Source organism: Podarcis raffonei, chromosome 7 (assembly GCF_027172205.1).
Source record: "Podarcis raffonei isolate rPodRaf1 chromosome 7, rPodRaf1.pri, whole genome shotgun sequence".
NCBI classification, from domain to species: Eukaryota; Metazoa; Chordata; class Lepidosauria; order Squamata; family Lacertidae; genus Podarcis; species Podarcis raffonei.
Window position 1 is genome coordinate 60,290,123 of NC_070608.1, and position 21,588 is coordinate 60,311,710.

Here is a 21,588-nt window from a genome sequence, read left to right on the forward strand (position 1 = left end):
ACAGCAAGCACATAGTAGATGAAGCATCAGAGGGCAACATGAAAGAAACACTGAGGAGACAGGGACCAGAGGGCAATACATTTTACACATGAAACTTTCTGCTATCTGTTGAGATTGGTTTTTAGCAAATTCAGTGTTGTGCACATTTGCTTGGACTATTATTTGGTCCAGCACTGGGAAAGCCCCACCTGCTTACATGGTTCAGATACATTATTTTTCTTTCTACACCTCCACTGCTGAGTTGCTTGCCCCAAATTCCCAAAATAGGGATCTGAAAGTGAGAGAGAGATTGGAAATGCCCAAGCAGGCATCAAAGACATAAAGGTGGGATATTTATTTCAAAGATTGTGAAAGCAGTTCCACATGCATACACAACTTGCAGGTTTACTGCTTCACAGCACACACACATGAACATCTATGCATGTGTAAAATGAGCAGTGTTTAATAATAACAATGGGAAGAGAGGCTTTAGGCACTGAGGCAGAATAATCTGTCTACTGGTTGACCTTGATTGACCCATCCTTGATTTATACAAAGTTACACAGGAAGCTGTCACTATACCAGGAAAATTTGCCCTTAGATTAGCTTCACATTGTTCCTGCTAGAAAGCATTTTCAGTTTTGTAGTAGTCATATCTTTTTTGGTGGAAAGCTTTTATAAATATAGAAAACGGTTACTCAGAGTTTCAAGCTATTAACTATGCTATTTGAACTTATGAGGCAGCCATATACTGAAATAGATCATGCTGTCTAAGATTTTTTTATATATATAGGAACTGGGATTTTGTCCATGAAAAGTATATGCTTTATGATGAAGTCAGTGGCACCAACTTGAATAAAATATTTGGGGAGCCTGCCCCCCCTGGAAGGTTGCAGGAAGGATGGACAGAGGGAGGGCACCCTGGGAGACAGGTGTGTGATTGGGTGCCTTATCTGTGCTTTCATGTATGGAGATGGAGGCTGAGGTGGCTCAACACAGTCAGTTTTGGGAGTCCCCAGCCTGCCAAAACATTTGCGGGGACGAAGGGGTCTGAACCGCTTTGAGTTGGCGCCTATGGTGGTTGCTCCTTTTGTGGTTGCATCCAGATATAGTTCCTACATAGATAGATATCTAATCCCACTAGAGAATACATTCCTCATTCAGATCCTCATTTCAGATGTTCAGTAATGTATAAGAATAGACAAATAGTAGACAAAGCCTTTGTTGGCACTCCACCACCAGTAAAAGTTAATTTAGCTTATTAATGTGAATGTAATTAGTTGTCTAAACAGCAGTTTTGCTCATCTCAAGCAGTTCTCTCACATGCTTCTGCTTTGTCAGTGCAGAATTCCTAGTGACTGTGTCTATCCGGAATAACACATGAAGTGTTGTTTCCATTATCGCTCAGGAAATTGAGATTGTTGTGTGGAAACATGAGACTTGGAATGTTTATTTCTTCTGTTGTGGTTATAACACCGTTTCTGGAAATATCATTAAAGGCTGGTCCATACATTCATATATCTCACTAGATATTTCAGCTGATTTGGCTTAATTTAAGTGTCTGTTCTGAGGTGATACAAAACTTCTGCCTGTGGTGTGTGTTCTGTGATGGCAGTTTTGTACATACAAGTCACTTTTTAAAAAATGAAACCAAATAGATTTTATTTCAGTTAAACATGCTAGCATCTTAGGGCAACCAAGGTAAATAGAACAGCCCCAACAGATAACTAGCCCAGTAATCCAATCAGCTGAACACAATGCAATGTATTAATGACAGTAGAAAGGTACCATAACATGTCACAACACATACTTTTGAAACAGTCTCAGCCAGCTACCATGCACAGTCTTATGTACAAAGAGAGAAAACCAGTTCTGCCTAAGATCTCAATGGATTCATGCAGAGCAAGTTGACTGCAGTTTGATCAAAACTGACCAAAGCATGACACATTGTAGTAAATGTGTTTGCAATATGTTGCAATCTCAACTAGGAACCACAAAAGAATATTGCTTATATGTTGTACTTACAAGTCATAAATTTATTGTGTAGTTGTTCACCCTTATGCAGCTCTCTAATTATGTGCAATTACTTATGTGAAGAACTAGTGGCCTCAGATGGAAATGAAGATTGACATCTGCATCAATATATATATATATATATATATATATTATTGGTTTATTGCAAGGAGCTGAAGATGCTGCACATATTTTTCCCATCTCAATTAATCCCTACAACAACCTTGTGAGGTAGCGGTAGGTTAGGCTGAGAGATGGTGGCTGGCCTAAAGTCACCCAGTGAGCTTCATGGTTGAGTGGGGATTTGAATCCTGGTGTCCCAACACTCTTAATAATTTATCCAGCACTTACATTTTTATGTCCCCTAACTGAGCTATGGAAATTATATTTAATATAATTTTAAATTTCATTAAAAATTAGTATCTTTGTCTCTGCCAATCAAACAACATGGAATTTACCTTCCATCTAATAGAAAAACACTTTTTTGTTTAGGAACTACCAACACTTGCTGTGGGAAGTTCTGGATACTTACATCATGTGGAAGTATAGAACTAGAATGGGAGCTTCTGACCCACCAGGCAAACCTGGTCCACCAGGCCTTCCCACTTGGCCTGCAAAGCCATTTTGGGGAAGCCATGTCCCTGCCCCCCACCCTACACCTGATGTCATACGTTCAGGTGTGGGGCAGGTAAGGGTGGGGTTTCAAAAGAGCAATCAGGAACTTAAAGTGAGCTCCAGTTTGCTAGAACAAGGTATGCTTCCCGCCAGAGGAGTGCAAATTGCTCAAAGAGGGAGAAGCAGCTTCTGTTTGATGGAAACCATTTCCCCCTCCCAACAGTGCTCTTTGAAGGTCCATGTGCAGGCCACTTCAAGCAGCAGCATGGGAGGGGTATGAAAGGGAGAATTCTTTCTTTCCCTCAGTCCCCTTGCCTGCTGGGGGAGGTAAGAGAAGAAAACCTTCCTTTTAAATTGCTGACTTTTTTCAGAGTTCCCTTAGCAAAATGGAGTTCTGAACAAGGCATGCTCCCAGCTGCTCATCAACTGATGGGCAGTAGCATCATACTTTGCTCAGTGAAAGAAAAGCAGAAACCACCTCTTCCTTCCAGCACTGTTCTTTGCAGTGCCAATCTGCGGGAGGCAGTGGAAGACAGGAGTGCCTGGCGTGCTCTGGTCCATGGGGTCACAAAGAGTCGGACATGACTAAATGGCTAAACAACAACATGGGAATGAAGGGGGGAATTCCTGAATTAATACTGTAATTGCATTCACTCCTGTAAGTTGTACAGGTGTGTTTCTTCTTAAAATCTTCTTAGTATGCATTATTTTTGGAAGAGAAAAAATTAGTGCTTTCCTAAGTCATTAAATATTGAATTCACTAATCTTTCCACCCAGAATAATTTATGGTGTATACAGAGTGTTCTAATAGTTTCAGGCACTAACCATATATTCCCTTTCTTTTTAATGCTTTCCAATCTGTGGATGATATACTGACAATCCTTTTGTGCCATTGCTGTATTTCCATTCCTCAGAAAGTCTCCTAAGGTAAGTGTCTGATCTTTTAAAATACTGTTCCCTATCAAAATAAAGATAATTTGCTCACAATATCTAGCATGCTTTTCCACATTCAGTTTAATAGCTTTGCTTTCTAATAGGATTTAGAACCTGCATTATTTCTATCTAATTTTGTTCTACAACCTGGTGCAGAGAAAAAGTTTGGAAGTTGCCAGCTCTGGTCTGTCTTTGTAATATGAATTTGATACATTCAAGTGTGAATTTTTGACAGTCACATAAGACTGAGGTGCATGTTAAGCAGACCTGCTTTGCCAGGCATACATGCAGAATTATATGCATTTTACTGAGGGTCATTTCATATTTCATTGACACAGTGGTAACATACATGTGGTGTTGATCTGGGACCCAAGGTTGCATGTGTAGGAAGTAGTGTCTCAAATGTATGAAACTATCACCTTAGTGTGATGTTGAATTCCATCCCAGATTGCCATCTTCCACTAGGAAGTGTCAGGTTCACATAATCTTAGTAACTACCGTATTTTTCCATGTATAAGACGTCCCCTGTTTTTGAGGACTCAAAATTAAGAAAACACCCCTCAACACCGCCCGTGTATAAAATGAGCTCCAATTTCAAACCTAATTTTTTTGGTAAAAAAACCCTAGTCTTATACACGGAAAAATACGGTATGTCCACATCCTCCTCTATGTAAGAATGGTAGCTGAGGGTCAAACACAGTATATAGGATATCCATGATCAGATCTCCCCACACTAATTTTGTTTTTTAAATAGCTTTAAAGTGGATTGCCCATTTTTATTGGCACATGAGTTTAGGAGGAAGGAATTTTTAACCCTTCTCTTTGCAGAGTTTTCAAAACCTAAAATGGTCTTGCTAGAAGAGAAATATATAGATACCTGTATTTTTCCTCTAGTAGGGCTAATAGCAGCCTGGGGAATTTAGTTTAGAAAATACTGCAGAGGAATAAACACTATTTTCCTAGAGCCAGTACTCAGATAAAAATTGGAGCCCATCAAAGCTGCATTTAAGAAAATGTTTGTGTGTTTTAAAAGAGTGGTAGTCAGGAGAGCTAATGCCCAATTTCCTGCATTATGTCTGGCTCTGATACATTTTCAGCCTGAAAAGATGGGAAATGGGTTAGACCTTTAGACAATAAACACCTGAACCTCACAACTGACATGAATTTTGAGTAATTTTATCCACTTAATGTATTTAAAGAGTGTGCATAGAGAGAATGATATGGAAAGAAGCACAAAATGTTTGTTAAATATGTACAAAATACAGTGGTACCTTGGGTTACTTCAGGTTACAGACGCTTCAGGTTACAGGCTAACCCAGAAATAGTACCTCGGGTTAAGAACTTTGCTTCAGGATGAGAACAGAAATCACACGGCGGCGGTGCAGCAGCAGCGGGAGGCCGCATTACCTAAAGTGGTACCTCAGGTTAAGAACAGTTTCAGGTTAAGAATGGACCTCCAGAGCGAATTAAGTTCTTAACCCAAGGTACCACTGTAGTAATAATATAATGAGCACAGCTGTCAGAATTCTGGTGATAAGAAATATATAATTGCATGCTTTAGTTTGTTGCAACCTTCCCCAACCTAGTGCCCTCCAGATACTTTGGACTGCAACTCCCATACACCCCAGCCACATGGTCAATGATCAGAGGCTATGGGAGTGGTCCACAATGGCTCAGTTTGTATGTCATGGCATGCCACAATTAGCTGTGGATTACTTTTACTACTGCTGCTGATGGTCACTTCCCAAGCCTACTAACAAGTTGTTAGTTAGTACCTCATATAAGAAGAAACTAACCGCAAATAATCAGAAAGATCTGGGATTTTTAAAAAGACATTTGAATATAAATGGTTTCTTTTGCAAATTGCGAATGTTGCATTTGCTATTCAAAATGGTTTGAGTTTTCATAGTTTTTAATTTGCTTTTTTCTATTCATATGCAGGTGTTTGCCTTTGATTACTGCTTCTGGTCTATGGATGAATCAAATACTGCAAAATATGCAGGTATGATTTGTAATTACTGCAAGGCTTGGCTGATGATTTATAAAATTCTACTTCCCTCCCCATGTTTAATAGAACCCACATTTTCCTGCTTTCTCTGTTTATAAAGTTATTAATTTTATTATGAGTTCTAAGTCCATTGTGATTTGGTTATGTAAAGGTAAAGAGACCCCTGGCCATTATTAGGTCCAGTCGTGGCCAACTCTGGGGTTGTAGCACTCATCTCGCTTTATTGGCTGAGGTAGCCGGCATACAGCTTCCGGGTCATGTGGCCAGCATGACTAAGCTGCTTCTTGCGAACCAGAGCAGCTTACGGAAACGCTGTTTACCTTCCCGCCGGAGTGGTACCTATTTATCTCCTTGCACTTTGACGTGCTTTCAAACTGCTAGGTTGGCAGGAGCTGGGACCGAGCAACGGGAGCTCACCCCTTGCAGGGATTCGAACTGTCAACCTTCTGATCAGCAAGTCCTGGGCTCAGTGGTTAAACCCACGATTTGGTTATATACTTGACAGAAAATCCATGGTTTCCCTGAATTTTGTTAGTGTTTTATAACCTGTATATAAACCCACTGTGGGTTGATTAGTGCATGTCTGAGTATTCTTTCACTGCGACACACCCTGTCCTTTCCTTGTAGTCATCTTAATTTTCTAATTATATTTATTCTATTTGGTTTACCCACACTGAACTCATGACTTTAGACAAAACAGCAGGATGAAGCAACACTGAAACCATCCAGATTGTGTTCATTTCTACATTTCCTTCTCAATAGGACTGGGAAGAGAAAACTGACTATCGTATTAGAAATATTCATTTAAAATACATCAAAGATTCTGTTAAAAGCAGATTACTTGAAAAATTAATTGGATGGTAGAAATACTGCATCTGAAATGCTTACTTCAAAGTGCCGACAATACCTGCTTTTTAGAAGCTGAAGCTTTCTCCTTTATTTCTTTAGACCCATATTTCAAAGCTATCTTTCTCTTGTTGCTAGTTATTGGAGGGAAGTCAATTTTAGTTTTGTTACATAATAAAATGGTTTGGGCATTGCAGTTTTTATGTTTCATGAATGCACAAATTAGTGCTGTTCATTCACAATGTTTAAAAAGAGTTTTAAGGAGACACATTATCAGCATTATTTAATTTAAAAACATAATCCACCTTCTGTATGCATGTGAGAAAGCAAATACTGGTTTAGACAGAGGGACAGTTATCAAAACAGCACAATTTTATGTATATCATAAGACTCACAAGTGGATCAATATTTTAGAAGCAGCTGTTCTGGCAATGCTACAACAGAATAAGTTGGTATAGGACAACCTAATGCTGTCAAGCTCTCTCGAGACAATAGTGATAAAAATAGAGGGTTCAATCCAGACTTTGATGGTAATCAGAAGCTTATTTGTGGGGGAGTAAGTATCATTGAATGTGGCAGCACTGAGTAAAGATGGCCAGGGTTGCAATGTAAATCATGCTTGGAGTAGACATATTAACATCAATACTCATCATTACTAACTTTATGTCTGTTGAAATCAGTGGGACTTTTCTAAGCATTACTTGTATCTGGATCCTATCAAGTGATTGCAACCCATGTGATTGGTACCAGTACACATATATCCAATACTCAACCAAATGATGAATTTTATGCCAATATGGATGCAATGGCTTCTATCCAATGCAGCACTAAGTAAGTGGTTTGCCAGTGCAAGGATTTGTGGTTGTACAGCAGGACTTCCCCTCCCTCTCCTCCCCCAATATACCCCTTAAATCTCTTCTGGGGCTTCAACCCCTGGAGCAGACTTGGGGAGGATGTGGGGTGTGCATGGGGTAGGAGAAAGGGAAAGTCTCATTGTGCAAGTGGGAATTCTTGCACCGATGAAACACTTAGTGATGCATTGGATACAAGCCAAAAATTGTGTATCAAGTTGATACTTTTGATATGGTTAGAAAATCATTGTGTTAAAAACTAGATATGGATTTAGATGTCATATTTAAGCAATCTAAGCAAAGTTTTTTACAACTGCTTTATTATTCACTTTTTAAATTGCTTGTGGTGATAAAACTTAGTTTATTTAATTTTGAGACTTTGGTTTCTCAATTGTGTATTAAATTTTGTAGGTCAACAAGTAGTGTTCAAGTGCCTTGGTGAAGGGATTCTTGAGAAGGCCTTTCAGGGGTATAATGCTTGCATTTTTGCCTATGGACAAACAGGTGAGAGGTTTTTACAAGTGGGGATTTTTTTATTGTGCCAGGAGTGCCACTTAACTAATGCCTTTCTTCAGCCCGAACCTCTTCTTGAGTGCAGTGTTGGACTTCTCCTTTGCCACATATATTTTCTCTCTTGCATCACATCCCAGTCACTTCTCTCTTAATATCTCTTAACTCAAAACCTAATAGCACTCATGACTGTCTTCCTATGTTCATCTACCTGAACTTAATAGAGCATACTCCTGAATAAATATACTCAGGATCTGGTTGTAGAGCTTTCTGACTTTGAGACAAATGATCAGTAAATAGACAAAGCTTCACATCCTTAATCTGAAGAAACAAGCCTAGTTTCATTAAGGATAATCTTGAACTGTTCTATACAGACAGGTTCTTAATAACAACATTGAAATCTGAGACTATACAGATGCCTTCTCAGACCATTATGCTTTGGTTGTGTATGCATAATCTAATGAACTTAGTTCAGAAGAAGAGAGCACCAATTATTGTGCTAAGACAGTTGCATGTTCAATTTTGTACACTTGCAAATAGTTCAGAGGAACTGAGAGCTCTACTTGAAATATTCCTCTAAACACTATTAAATATAGCAAGACATGCATTTGATGAAAATTCACAAAGTTAAGTCATGTGCAGACAAGGTGCCAGCTTTTTCTTTTACTTGTTTTGCATTTCCTTTCCACAAAAGAAGCATCTATATATTTTCACAACATATTAGTTAAACTAAATAGCTTGACATTCATAAGGTGGACAGATGAGGATGAGAAAGCAATCTGTACTGTCATCATCATATACACAAATGCCATTGTGAGTTGTCTTGTGTTTGTAGAGCTAGAGTAAAAATTGCACCACCTGTGTACAAAAGAAGAGGCATCAGCATGTTCAGAGTAACCCTGAGGTTTGCAGATATGAAAAAATGGCTTAGGATAGTCCTGCAGTGTAGTTCATATTATATGCTGCAGTTCAGCCTCTAAGTAGTTTATGGTATTATCTAGAGCAGTAGTTTCTGATCTTTTCAGACCTGGGACCCACCTTTAATCCAAACATGCATTTGGGGACCCATTTCTTAATATTTTGCCATATATTTAAAGAGTGTTTGTGATGTTTTCACAACCCACCTTACATCAGGCTGTGTGACCTGATAGTAGATTCTGACCCATCAGTTGAAGGCTAATAATCTGAGACCCCTATGGAAGGTTGGTTGTTGGGCTGAAGCTGAGAATCGTTATCCACATTGCAGATTTGGCTGAGAGAGAAGTATATCATAATCCTGTGACATAGTTCACTGTAACATCCCTGTTGTAGGTTGCAGGGCTGTGCTGAGAGAGCAGCTTCCAGCAGCCCTTATACTGTAGGCCACTGCTAATGTTGTAGGCCAGAGGTGGGACCTCTTAACCTGCCCCTCACTAACCTCTTCCCAGGTCAAATCCAGCACTTAGGCCAAACCAAATACTGGTGAACCCTTAATTGCATGGTGAACCCCATGGTGAACCCTTAATTGCATGTTTCATTGACTTACATGCAAACTGCCTTCACTTTTTGTAGGAAATAATTTGAAAATGCAAGTAGAGCTTTTATAATACGTGTTTCTTTTCTATATTCTGTTTTAGGCTCTGGAAAATCCTTCTCAATGATGGGCAATGCAGAACAACTGGGTCTGATCCCACGGCTCTGTTGTGCATTGTTTCAAAGAATCACTTCAGAAGAAAATGATTCACATACTTTTAAAGTTGAAGTGTCCTATATGGAAATCTATAATGAGAAGGTCAGAGATTTACTGGACCCTAAAGGGTAAGGAACTTGTTTTCAATGTTGATCAACACAACAGGTTAGGAGTGAGAGTATATTTTGTGCACTGAGACCCAAACTATACATGATTGCTTTAAATGTGACTGTGCCTCAGATGTGTGGGAAGGTTGTGATTTAAAGGACCAGAGGTTGTACTGAAACCTTTTCTGACAACAGCATTCCCACTTGTAGCCCTTTTCCTCCAGGAGTTCTCTCCCACCACCAACCAGGCTCACTTCTGCTATCGGAGCTCAGTAGAGATAAAAATGTTTGGAGGGGGTCAGCTTTGGAATTAAAAGTAGTGGGTGGGGGGAGGAAAGAGGAGATTCAGCTCCCTTTATCTGCATGCTTCAAATAGCACATCACCACCCATCAAGCAGACCCAGTAGTCAGTCCTATAAGGTTATCATCTGTCACTTCCATGTGTAGTGTGAACTTATCTGCTCTTACTAGAGAGAGCTATATTTACCAAAGTGAAATGCCAACCAAGACTCAGCGAATCCATATTTTTTGTTAGGGGAGATTTAAGAATATGATTGTAATTTAATAATAGGTTGGGTTTAGAAGTGATTATTGATATTATTATATTATTTTAAGGTTCATAATAATATTAAGTAGTTATAGTTATAAAAACTAGTAAAATTAATATATTAAATTCTAATTTAAATTTCAAAATTAATTATAAATATAAAATCATTTAAAACAGCAATAGCACATTCATAAAATAAACTCAAACCCAAAACAGATACCAATTGGGATAAAGATTTAGAAGGCTTATTGAAAGAAGAATGTCTTTAGTAAGCACCAAAAAGGAAATAGAGAAAACACCTCTCTGGTATTCAATGGGAGGAGGTTCCAAAGTGTAGGAGCTGCCTCACCAAAAGTTGATTCTGACATCCTGAAATCAACCTTCTGTAGATCTTGTAGATCATACCTACAATATGCCATCTCCTGAAGATGGTATGATTGGTAGGGTATGTAGGGAATGAGGTAATCTTTTAGATAGCTTGTTCTCAAGATGTTTATATCAGCACCTTCAACCAAGCCCAGTAGCTAATTGGCAACCAGTGCAATTCTTTCAGTAGTGCTGCAGTGTGATGGTGTGTTTCCACCCCAGTGAGCTACTATATTTTAAACTAACTATGGTTTCTGCGTCAAGGGCAGCCCCACATAGAGTGCATTTCAGTAATCCAATCTGGAGTTTACCAATGCATGGATTATGTTAATTGGGCTATCCCGATCCAGAATAGCTGTAGCTGTCTTACCAGCTGCAGCTGGTAAAGGGCCTTCCTAGCCATTTAGGTAATTTGGACTCTTAGTGACAGAGATGGGCCCAGGAGCACCCTCAGACTATGAACTTGTACTTTCAGGGAGAGTATTACCCCAGCCTTGGATAATTGTATGCCAGTTGTTGGAAATCATAAGTGGGGAGAGTGCTGTTGAGTTCAGATTCTGCTTTTGGGTTTCCCATAGTTTTCTGATGTGCCACCGTGAGAACAGATTGCTGGACTATATGGGTCCTACAGCAGGTTCTTCTTAAATCTTTTCACATTGAGGCTATGAAGATGAGGGCAAGTTAGAGGTTAAAACAAGTTATAGGGAGAAAAATACCAAAAGTCTTTTTATAATGTTCTTTAAAATTATTTGATTAAATAATTATCTTTGTAATTACCCTTGACATTTCAAGCAGATGAGCTTTTTTAGAAGTTGGTTGATAAAATTTAGACAAGTCCATTTTTTTCTTTCAAAGGAGTCGACAGTCCCTCAAAGTTCGTGAGCACAAAGTTTTGGGCCCATATGTAGATGGTTTGTCTCAACTAGCTGTTACTAGCTTTGAGGTAGGTAAAAACCAAATATCTAATGATATTAATAGTATTCCTAGGGTATGGTGGAGCAAGGACAGAGTTTATACAGCAGCCATGGCACACTGCTTTGTTACAGGCTGTGAGCACTGTGAGCTGAGAAAAGAAACACATGCATATACAATTTATATGATGAAAACAATTTGTCTTACCCAAAATTGAATAAATACATAAGTAAATATTAAAGATTGGTTGAAGAAAAAGCACAGGTGGCATAGAAATACATTTTAAAGGAGAGACATTGTGTATATTCGGGGCTGATGAGTATTTTAAAGTAAAAAAAGAACTTCCTAAAGAAATTCATTATGGAAATCATATTAGCAGTTTTTAAGCCATTGACTGATTTCAGTTATTCTGTTAACAATTACATTATATTAATCAGCTGAAGATAAATTAAGGCACCTTCTGTTTTCTAAACTGTTTGTGGATGGGGTAAACCTGTGATTAGGATGATGTAATTGTCTCTGGGCTTTATATGGAGAAGGTAGTGATTCTAGGTGAATCAACTCTTTGAGCCAATGGAAACATTGTGAATGGGAAGAATAAATTCTTTGTTTCATCCATTGTTTTCATTATGCTTCAGGATATTGAATCATTGATGTCAGAGGGAAACAAGTCCCGAACAGTTGCAGCAACCAACATGAATGAGGAAAGCAGCCGCTCCCATGCTGTATTTAATATTATAGTAACTCAGACCCTTTATGACCTGCAGTCTGGCGTAAGTGAATTGAGTTTAAGGGCCTTTGGAAATTTTATTGTGTGACTAATGTGATTCTAAGTATGTGAACTTGTAAATTCCTCCCCATTGATTTCAGGGGCGCCCCAGTCCCAGACACATGTGTTTTAAAATAGGGATGTCAGATTAACAGTACAGAAGAATGTTAATGGAAATATACTGAAAATGGTTAAGTCCCAAATTAAAATCTATGATACACATATGAATAGTATTCCTTAATCTGAAATGAGAAGCTAACACGATGGCGGATGATCTAAGATGCCATGCCAAGCAGATTCCAGCAAAGAGCGCATGAAATTTCAAATGTCATTTGTAGACACACATTACTATTAGACACTGTATTTGTTGTTATTCTACAGATTATAGAGGTTTGTAAAAATCCAGTATAGCACTACCTGTGTTGCTTTGGTTTGATGTGTCTTCATGGTAATGAATACATAGGAATGGGCAGGTACAAACCAGCCACCAGAAACCTTATGGAAGTAGTTCATCAAGACATGACAGTCAATATATATCAGATTGCCCCACCTTATGTATGGGGATAGGGAGAGAAATGTAATATGGTCAATAAAGTATTGGAATAGAACACGACCAGAGATCTGTTGCTTGGTAACCAGATTTAGGATTGGTTCCAGGAAGTCAGAAAATTTAACATCCTCTTATTAGGGACTGATATCGACTGCTACTTGAGGGATCCTTAGAAGAAGAGTGTGTAATACAGAACTCTCCAAATAAATTTCATCAGGATGGACATAGTGATCATTTGTCACTTCCGGTGCAGCGCGACTCTCTCCGCAAGCGGGGATTTTACCGCGAGGTGAATCCCGAGCTATTTTGGATAAAAAGGGGTGCTACAGGGCGCAGTGGCCCCCAATATTAACCTCTGAGGGATACCAGAGGGTCAGGTTCCCAGCGAAGCCAGGAGCAACTCGCACGGCCGTCAGGTAACTCCAAAAGGGGCGAAGAGAACGGCGGAGCGGGCAGCGGGCTAAGGGAAGCCATTTTCTATATCCAAATAGCGAAGCCCCGAGCTTGCAAGAGGAGCGCTACATTCTCAAATATAAGAACTCCGAGCCCAATTGGACTATAAATTCGTTATAATTTGGTTAAGGAAGGCAACGGAGGTTAATAAAAAAACTTCGGAGTTCAACTGTCATCTGGAATCAATACAGACGCAGCGCAGCGTGCAGAGCTGGAAAGAGAAAGTGAGTTGCCGCTTGCGGTTACTGTTTCCCTTCTCTCCCAAAGTTTCTAAAAAAGTAACTTTTTTGGTAGCTACAAGTGTTATATGCTTGTAGAGTTAAAAAAGGGAGAGCAGATGGTGATGATTTGAACTTTCTTAGACCTCGATAACATCGAAAAGTAAATAGAGGGAAGGAGAGATTTGATACTTTCACTTTCCAAGAGTAAAGAACAAAGGCTTTGGAGACAAAAGACAAAAGGAACTTCAGACGCCATTATTAGTTTTGGACTACGCAGCAGCAGAATATTGAGGGGGGTAAAGAGACTGAAAACTTTTTCTGCTGACCCCATTTATTATCAAAAAGGAACTTAGTTAACCTGTCATCTAAGTCATATAATATTGGATTTTTTTCCCTCTTTCTATTCTCTTTTTTCTATAAATTGGTCTCCTGAAGACGACAAATCACATAAACTCTAGTGGCGGGAAGGAGATATTACACTTTGGTTTTCAAGTCTTTTTTTTCTTTCTTCCTTTTTTATGAGGAATATTGGAAAGGGATAAGTGCCTCTGAAGCTTAAATAACTGAGCCTATGGTTTTCATATAACTAAAAACTTTTACCTCCCATTTCGTGTGATAAGTTTGATTTATATTGGAAGGAAACTTTAATTATTAATTGGAGCCAACCCCCGGAAATTTTCGAAGCTGGATTAGAATCCACCTCTCTTCAGAACTTCTGTTCTCTTCTGTTCTCTCTGGAAAGACTGGATGTGACCTCTGTTATTTTTCTTTCTTTTTCCTTCAAACGCATAAACATAATTTGGATTTAGCCTAATTGGTGGCAAGAAGATAAAAAGCCCATCAGAGAACTCTGTTTGCAATATAATGGACGTAACCCTTCCCCCCCTCGGTGGAATAGCCTAATTGGTGGCAAGAAGATCAATCTGGGTTTTGCAGGATTTCTTTTCCCTTTATTAATTTGTTCACTATTTGTTCACTATTTGCTTACTAATTTGTTCTCTACTTGGTATACCTGGTATATTTAGCCTATTGAAGTTTGGATTGTTAAGGTTGATATCTGATATAAGGTGTACTAAGTGAGTGAAATACATAAGTGAAAATGTCACATGCAGCAAAGAAGGGTGGTGACGGGGGGACGCCAGCAGAGAGGAAAGGGTCTAAACAAGAAACAGAGTTCAAAGCAGAGATCTTAAAGATGTTTGCGGAAATAAAACAAAGTGAAAAAAACTTAGAATCAAAATTAGAATCTGTGGACAACAAGATTGGAAAAATGGACAAAAAAATTGATGAGACAGTTAATGAACTGAAAGGGCAAATAAAAGATGTTTCTTCCGGTTCAGCGTGACTCTGAGCTAGGCGGGGGTTTTTTCCTTAGGGAAGAATCCCGAGCTTTTCGGAGAAAATAGGGGTTCCACAGGGCGCCGTGGTCCCCTGAAAAGTATCTGGTGGGCGTTCAGATACACTGGTTCCCGCGGAGCTAAAAAGCGGACCTCCCGGCCGTCAGGTAACTCCGTTTCGGAGCGAAGAGTACAGCGGGGGGAGAAGCGGGCTGAGGGAAGCCATAGCTGTCTCCGAAAAAGCGAAGCCCCGAGCCTGCAGGAGAAGCGCTGGATTCTCAAAAGAAAGAAATTCGAGCTTAAAAAGGATAAAATTAAAGTGGATGTCATTTAAGGAAAGACTCGAAGAAGAGGAAGTCAAAAAGAGCTCGACTTTTATCTGAAATCAGCGTGGACGCAGAGACCTAAACAAAGCGGAGGAAAGTGTAAGTGACGCTAGCGGTCAAAGTTCTTCTCCCCGCTCTACGTTCTTTAAGACTACTTTAGAGGATACAAAATAACTGGCAAGAGAGGAAAGTAGAGGGGGAGCAAAGAGGCAACATTTGGATACTATTTGATACGACCCAGCCCTCTATTGAGATAGTGGAAAAGAGGAGGAATTCAGCCTCTCTCCTGAAAGCTCTGAGGAACGGAAGACTCCATTGTGTTACGGCGTGGACGCCATTACTTACTGTTTTTGCATGTCTCAGAGGAGGGAGGGAAGGGAGGGTACGGCGTCGGTGCTCTCTCCCCCTCCCCCTGAAGCTTTGAAACTCCGAAATATTAATAGGTGGAACTAAGCAATTTAAATAGACGGACTGCAGTGGATACTGCATTTCCCTTTTTGAGGAAAGGAATTGGAAAATCCCCTCCTCTCCCCCTCTTTTTTTCCTCTTTTCTGTGTGCTGTCCTTTATTACTCTGTGGTTGGTAGACCCCTGGTGGACGGGAGAGAAACTACAACTCATTTTGATAGTACTTGCTAATCTCTCTGGGCTGGCTTAACGTCTCTGAAAGTTGGACTTAAATACATGAGGGAAGAAAGTTGGTATGTTTGAACTTCTTCGGGACCCTCTTGTTGATCTCATTCGCAGTGGAATTTAGCCCAATTGAGGGCAAGAAGATAAAGAAGAAAAAGAGTGGTTCTATTAAAAAGATATTTCTCTCTTTTCTTATCTTTTTTCTTCTTTGCAAAAGATATCATAAGGAATAGACTATTTTGAGGTAGGAAGAATTGACTTAACTACCGACGGATCTGGCCCAGCTTCAAACCTCGGATATTATGACTGGAATATAATTTGAACTCTGATCTAAGTCCTGAACTTTGATTTTGGGACTTTTTTTTTTTTTTTTACTTTTTTTTTCTTGGTGGGACGTTGGACTACTTTATAGTGGGTTAACCTAATTGGTGACACCAAGAGGGAATTATTGGAGTATTACCTTAAATCATTTAGTGGAATTGGTTGTGAGTTTTGTAAAGATTTATAGAATTGAATTATCATAATTATCATTACCTTTTTACATTTAATTGAAAATGTCCTACCCACCAAAGAAAGGTGGGAATGGGGGGACTCCAGTAGAAAGAAAGGGGTCCAAGCAAGAATCAGACTTCAGATCGGAAATCTTAAAAATGTTTGCAGAAATTAGACAAAGTGAGAAGAATCTAGAAACAAAAATAGAACAAGTAGACTTAAAGATAGGGAAAATGGATAAGAAAATAGATGAAACTGTAAATGAATTGAAAGGCCAAATTAAAGAGGTATCCAAAAGAACTCATGTATTAGAGGAGGGAATGAAAAAGACAAAATTGGAAATGAAAGAACTAAAACGTGAAGATGATAAAATTAGAGTAGGCCTCTTAGAAACTAATAAATCACAAGAAGAAATGTGGGATGCGATCTCTATGAACGAACTTAGACAACGGGAAATTAATTTAAGGATGAGAGGGGTCCCAGAAAATCAAGGTGAAAATATTAGACAAAAATTAGTAACAGAATTGGCACAATGGTTGGAGTACCAAATAGAAGAGATAGCAGGCATGGTACAGAATGCTTTTAGAATGAAAGTGAGAACGACTAAGGCAAGAAGACTGCCTGGGGATTGTCTGATAACCTTTAAGGATAGAGATATGAGGAATTTGGTACTCCAAAAAAATAGAGAAAAAAGACTAATGATAGATGGGAGTTATATAATTATTTTTAAAGACATTCCAATTAGACTGCTAAAACGAAGAGACCCTTATAAGCCACAGGTGCAAATTCTTAAAAAGAATAATATAGAATTCAAATGGGAGTTCCCGGAGGGGATCTCCTTCACTTACAAAAACAAGAGACACAGATTGACCAGCCCGGAAGAGATAGGTAAATTTCAGAGGAAATATAAGGAATTGTTAATAGAGGAAGAAGAAGAACTTAAAGGAGCAGTAGGAGGAGTGGAGGTTAAAGGTGTGAAGGATTTGGGGGAGAGGAAGAAATTGGGAGAAAGGCTAGAGGGAGAGGAGGAAGAGGAGGGAGAGGAAGAGGAAGAGGAGGAAGAAGAAGAAAGATTATAAAGAACTACTTTATAGGAAAAAAAAATTTTTTTTTTGATTATTCGGAAATAAAATGGCGTTAAAATTGTGGAACTGGAATATTAATGGACTGAATGATAAAAAAAAACGGAATAAGGTGGAACAATTTCTAAAGAAAAAAAATTTAGATATAATCTGTTTGCAGGAGACACACGTGGTGAAAAGGCATAGGAGAATTTTGGTTAATAAAAGACTTGGAAATGAATTTATATCATCAGATAAAAAAAAGAAAAGAGGAGTGATATTGTATATAAAAAGTAAAATTGAGGCTCAGCAAGTATTTAAGGATGAGGAGGGAAGAATTATAGCTGTCCAAATCAACTGGCAAGGTGAAAAACTAATAATTGTTGGGATCTATGCACCTAATGGAAACAAAACGGACTTTTATAAAAATTTGGAAGAAAAACTGTTGGAATATGTAGACCAAAAGATAATTTTGATGGGTGATATGAACGGGGTAGTGTCAATAGAAATGGACAGACTGAGAGACAGTGGGACAAAAGAAGGTAAATTACCTAAAACATTTTTCGAAATGGTTAAAGATTGTAACCTAATTGATATTTGGAGACTGAAACACCCGCTGGAAAAACAATTTACCTTTTATTCAGAACCAAATCAGTCGATGTCCAGAATTGATCAAGTCTGGATTTCGAGTGAACTAACTCCAAGAATTACTCAAGTGGAAATTGAACCAAGAGTAATCTCAGATCATAGCCCAATCAAATTAGAACTTAAAGGCTTTGAAGAAAGATCATTTAGGTGGAGAATAAATGAAGGCCTATTTGATGATCAAAATTTTATCCAAGAGGCACAGAAGAAAGTGAGTGATTACTTTGTGGATAACTGTAATAAAGGAACGAAGATGAGTATAGTATGGGACGCAAGCAAGGCAGTGATGAGGGGGTTTTTTATACAGAAAAATTCATTCAAAAAGAAGAACAGAGAGAAAGCAAAGACAGAGATCTTAAAACAAATTACGGAAAATGAGAAAAAACTAATTAAAAAACCAAATAATATAAGAATTAAACAAAGCATTAAAGCTCTGCAAACTCAGTTTGCAATGATAATAAACAAAGAAGTGGAATGGAACATCAAAAGATTTAGACAAAAAAATTTTGAATTTGCAAATAAATCAGGAAAATGGCTTGCTTGGCAGATTAAGAAAAGGAAAGAACAAAGTACAATAAATAACATTAATGTGGATGGAGAAGAGATAACTAGCCCTAAGGGTATTAGAAAAGGATTTTTGGACTTTTATAGACAGTTGTATAAGAACAAAGAAAAGAACAGTATGAGGAAAATAGAAAGATATTTAAAAGGAAAAGAGGTGCAAAAGATTCCAACAGAGGTAACAGAAAGGCTGAATACCCCGATTAATAATGAGGAAATTAAGGAGGTAATAACAGAATTGAAAAATGGGAAATCCCCAGGACCAGATGGGTTTACAGCAAGGTACTATAAAGAGTTGAGAACAGTCCTAACAACACCATTAAAAGAAGTAATGAACAATATTCTAAAAGAGAGAGAGATTCCGGGGACTTGGAAAGATGCATTTATAACCTTTATTCCAAAAGAGGATGCGGACCAAACACAAGTAAAGAATTATAGACCGATTTCCCTATTAAATACGGATTATAAAATCTTTGCAGGAATAATGGCGAAGAGATTAAAAAAGGTGTTACAAGAAATCATCCATGAGGACCAAACGGGTTTTCTTCCTGGCAGACAGATGAGAGACAATGTGAGGAATATAATAAATACTTTAGAATATCTGACAGCTAGGAACGAAAGACAGGCAATGTTAATATTCGTTGATGCCGAAAAGGCATTTGACAACGTATCATGGGATTTTATGTTGAAAAACATGGAATATATGGAATTGGGGAATGATTTCTTGAATGGAATTAAGGCAATATATACTGATCAAAAGGCGAAATTGATAGTGAATAATGTGATAACAGAAGAAATTAAAATATCAAAAGGTACCAGACAGGGCTGTCCGCTTTCACCCCTGCTGTTCATAATGGTCTTGGAGGTTTTGCTGAATTCAATTAGGAAAAATGAAAGGATAAAGGGGGTGGCAGTAGGCCAAAATGAATATAAAGTCAAGGCCTTTGCCGACGACTTGGTAATAATGGTGGAAGATCCGATGAATAGTGCCCTTGAAGTGTTGGAGGAGATTGAAAAGTTTGGTGAGGTGGCAGGCTTTAAGTTAAATAGGAAAAAAACTAAAATTATAATCAAAAATATGGACCAAACAATGACTGAAGTGCTGCAGCAACAAGTGGGTATTGAAGCTGTAAAAAAGGTTAAATATCTGGGAATATGGATAACACCAAAGAACATCAATTTGTATCAAAATAATTATGTTCCGGTGTGGAATCGAATTAAGAAAGATTTGGAGGGATGGGGGAGGTTAAAATTATCTTTTTGGGGCAGAATCTCAATGGTAAAGATGAACGTGCTCCCAAGGATGCTATTCTTATTTCAAATGATCCCAATATTAAAAGGAGTAAAGATATTTGAGGAATGGCAAAGAATGATTTCAAGATATGTCTGGCAGGGCAAAAAGCCGAGAATTAAATATAAATTGTTAACAGATGCAAAAGAAAGAGGAGGCTTTGCCCTGCCAGATCTAAAATTATATTATGAGGCGTCATGTCTTTGCTGGGTAAAAGAATGGATAAAACTTAAAAATACCAAACTATTGGATTTAGAAGGCTTTGATGCCAGATTTGGGTGGCACGCGCATCTATGGCAAGGGAAGAAATTGGGCTATAAATCGTTTGAAAACCACATCTTCCGGAAATCATTAATGGAAGTGTGGGACAGATATAAGAACATATTGGAAATGGGAGTCCCACACTGGTTATCCCCACTAGAGATTATGGGAGTTAAGAAAATCAATATGAGAAGTAACTGGATTACTTATGGAGATTTAGTGGTAAAAGAAGATGGGAAATGGAGATTAAAATCATACGAACAAGTAAAAGAACATGTGTCTGACTGGCTGCACTACTATCAGATAAGTAATATGTTTAAAAAGGATATGAAAGAAAGAGGGTATAAGGAAAAAGATTCGAAATTCCAAATAGAAATTGTTAATAATGATTGTAAGATAATTTCAAAAATGTATAAAATTCTATTGGAATGGTATACGTTGGATGAGGAAGTTAAAGCAGTAATGATCCATTGGGCCAGGGATTTAGGGTACAGTATAGATTTGGAAGATTGGCAAAAAATATGGAATGAAAACTTGAAGTTTACAGCATGCACTACGTTGAAGGAAAACACCATGAAGATGGTATACAGATGGTATATGACCCCTGCTAAATTAGCAAAAATGTACAAAATCTGTAATAAATGTTGGAAATGCGGGGAGAAGGAGGGTACATTTATACATATGTGGTGGGAGTGCAAAAAAGTGAAGGGATTCTGGGAACTGGTTTATAATGAGTTAAAGAAAATGCTGAAATATAGCTTTGTGAAGAAACCAGAGACCTTCTTGTTGGGAATAACTAGAAATGATATAAAGAGGAGGGATCGCAAAATCTTCCAATATGCAATAACAGCTGCGAGAACATTACTGGCCCAAAGGTGGAAGCAGAAAGAACTTCCAAGTATTGAAGAATGGAGAGAAAAACTGACAAATTTCGCAGAACTTGATAAACTAACTGGGAAAATCAGATTTCAGAGAGACCATGAGTTTTTAGAGGACTGGGGGAAATTTAGAGATTATTTGAAAATTGTATGTGAGGAAAATATAACGCTAGTGTGTTTCAAAGAAGCTTTGTGAAAAAAACAAGGAATATTGCAAAAATGTAAAAGAGGATGGAAAATGTATCAAAATAGTAATATTATAATTAAGGAATGTGTAGATAAGAAATTAAGTATGGATGATTGTCAGAGGAGTTGAGGGAGGTCGGATAAGTTAAAATAAGTGATGTTTAAAATTGTATGATTGGAGATATTATGAAAAAAACTCAATAAATATTATTAAAAAAATAAAAAAAATAAAAGATGTTTCTAAGAGAACACATACATTGGAGGAAGGATATAAGAAGACGAAACAAGAAATGAAGGAAGTGAAGCGGGAAGAAGAAAGAATTAGAGTGGAGGTGATGGAGTTAAACAAATCCCAAGAAGAAATTAAAGATTTGATTGCGATGAATGAACTTAGACAACGGGAAGTTAATTTGAGGTTAAGAGCTGTTCCGGAGATGCAGAATGAGAATATTAAAGAAAAACTGGTCTCTGAGCTAGCCCAATGGTTGGAGCTACCAATAGAAGAGGTAGCTAAGACAGTCCAAAATGCCTTCAGAATGAGGGTAAAAACACTTAAAACAAAGAAATTT

The 21,588-nt window shown here is 38.1% G+C and overlaps 1 protein-coding gene across 12 annotated transcripts in view; it reads left to right on the forward strand.

The window, feature by feature from the left end:
- KIF13A (kinesin family member 13A) overlaps positions 1-21,588 on the forward strand; it is an 80,523-nt gene that overhangs the window by 10,214 nt on the left and 48,721 nt on the right. For all 12 annotated transcript variants that reach the window (XR_008331534.1, XM_053396788.1, XM_053396789.1 and 9 more), the window contains exons 3-8: positions 3,522-3,534; positions 5,482-5,542; positions 7,657-7,749; positions 9,372-9,552; positions 11,300-11,387; positions 11,995-12,129. Coding sequence is in view for 11 of the 12 variants with exons in the window: in XM_053396788.1 (XP_053252763.1) it covers positions 3,522-3,534; positions 5,482-5,542; positions 7,657-7,749; positions 9,372-9,552; positions 11,300-11,387; positions 11,995-12,129 (571 nt within the window). In the remaining variant the exon portion in view is untranslated. The remainder of the gene's footprint in view (positions 1-3,521; positions 3,535-5,481; positions 5,543-7,656; positions 7,750-9,371; positions 9,553-11,299; positions 11,388-11,994; positions 12,130-21,588) is intronic.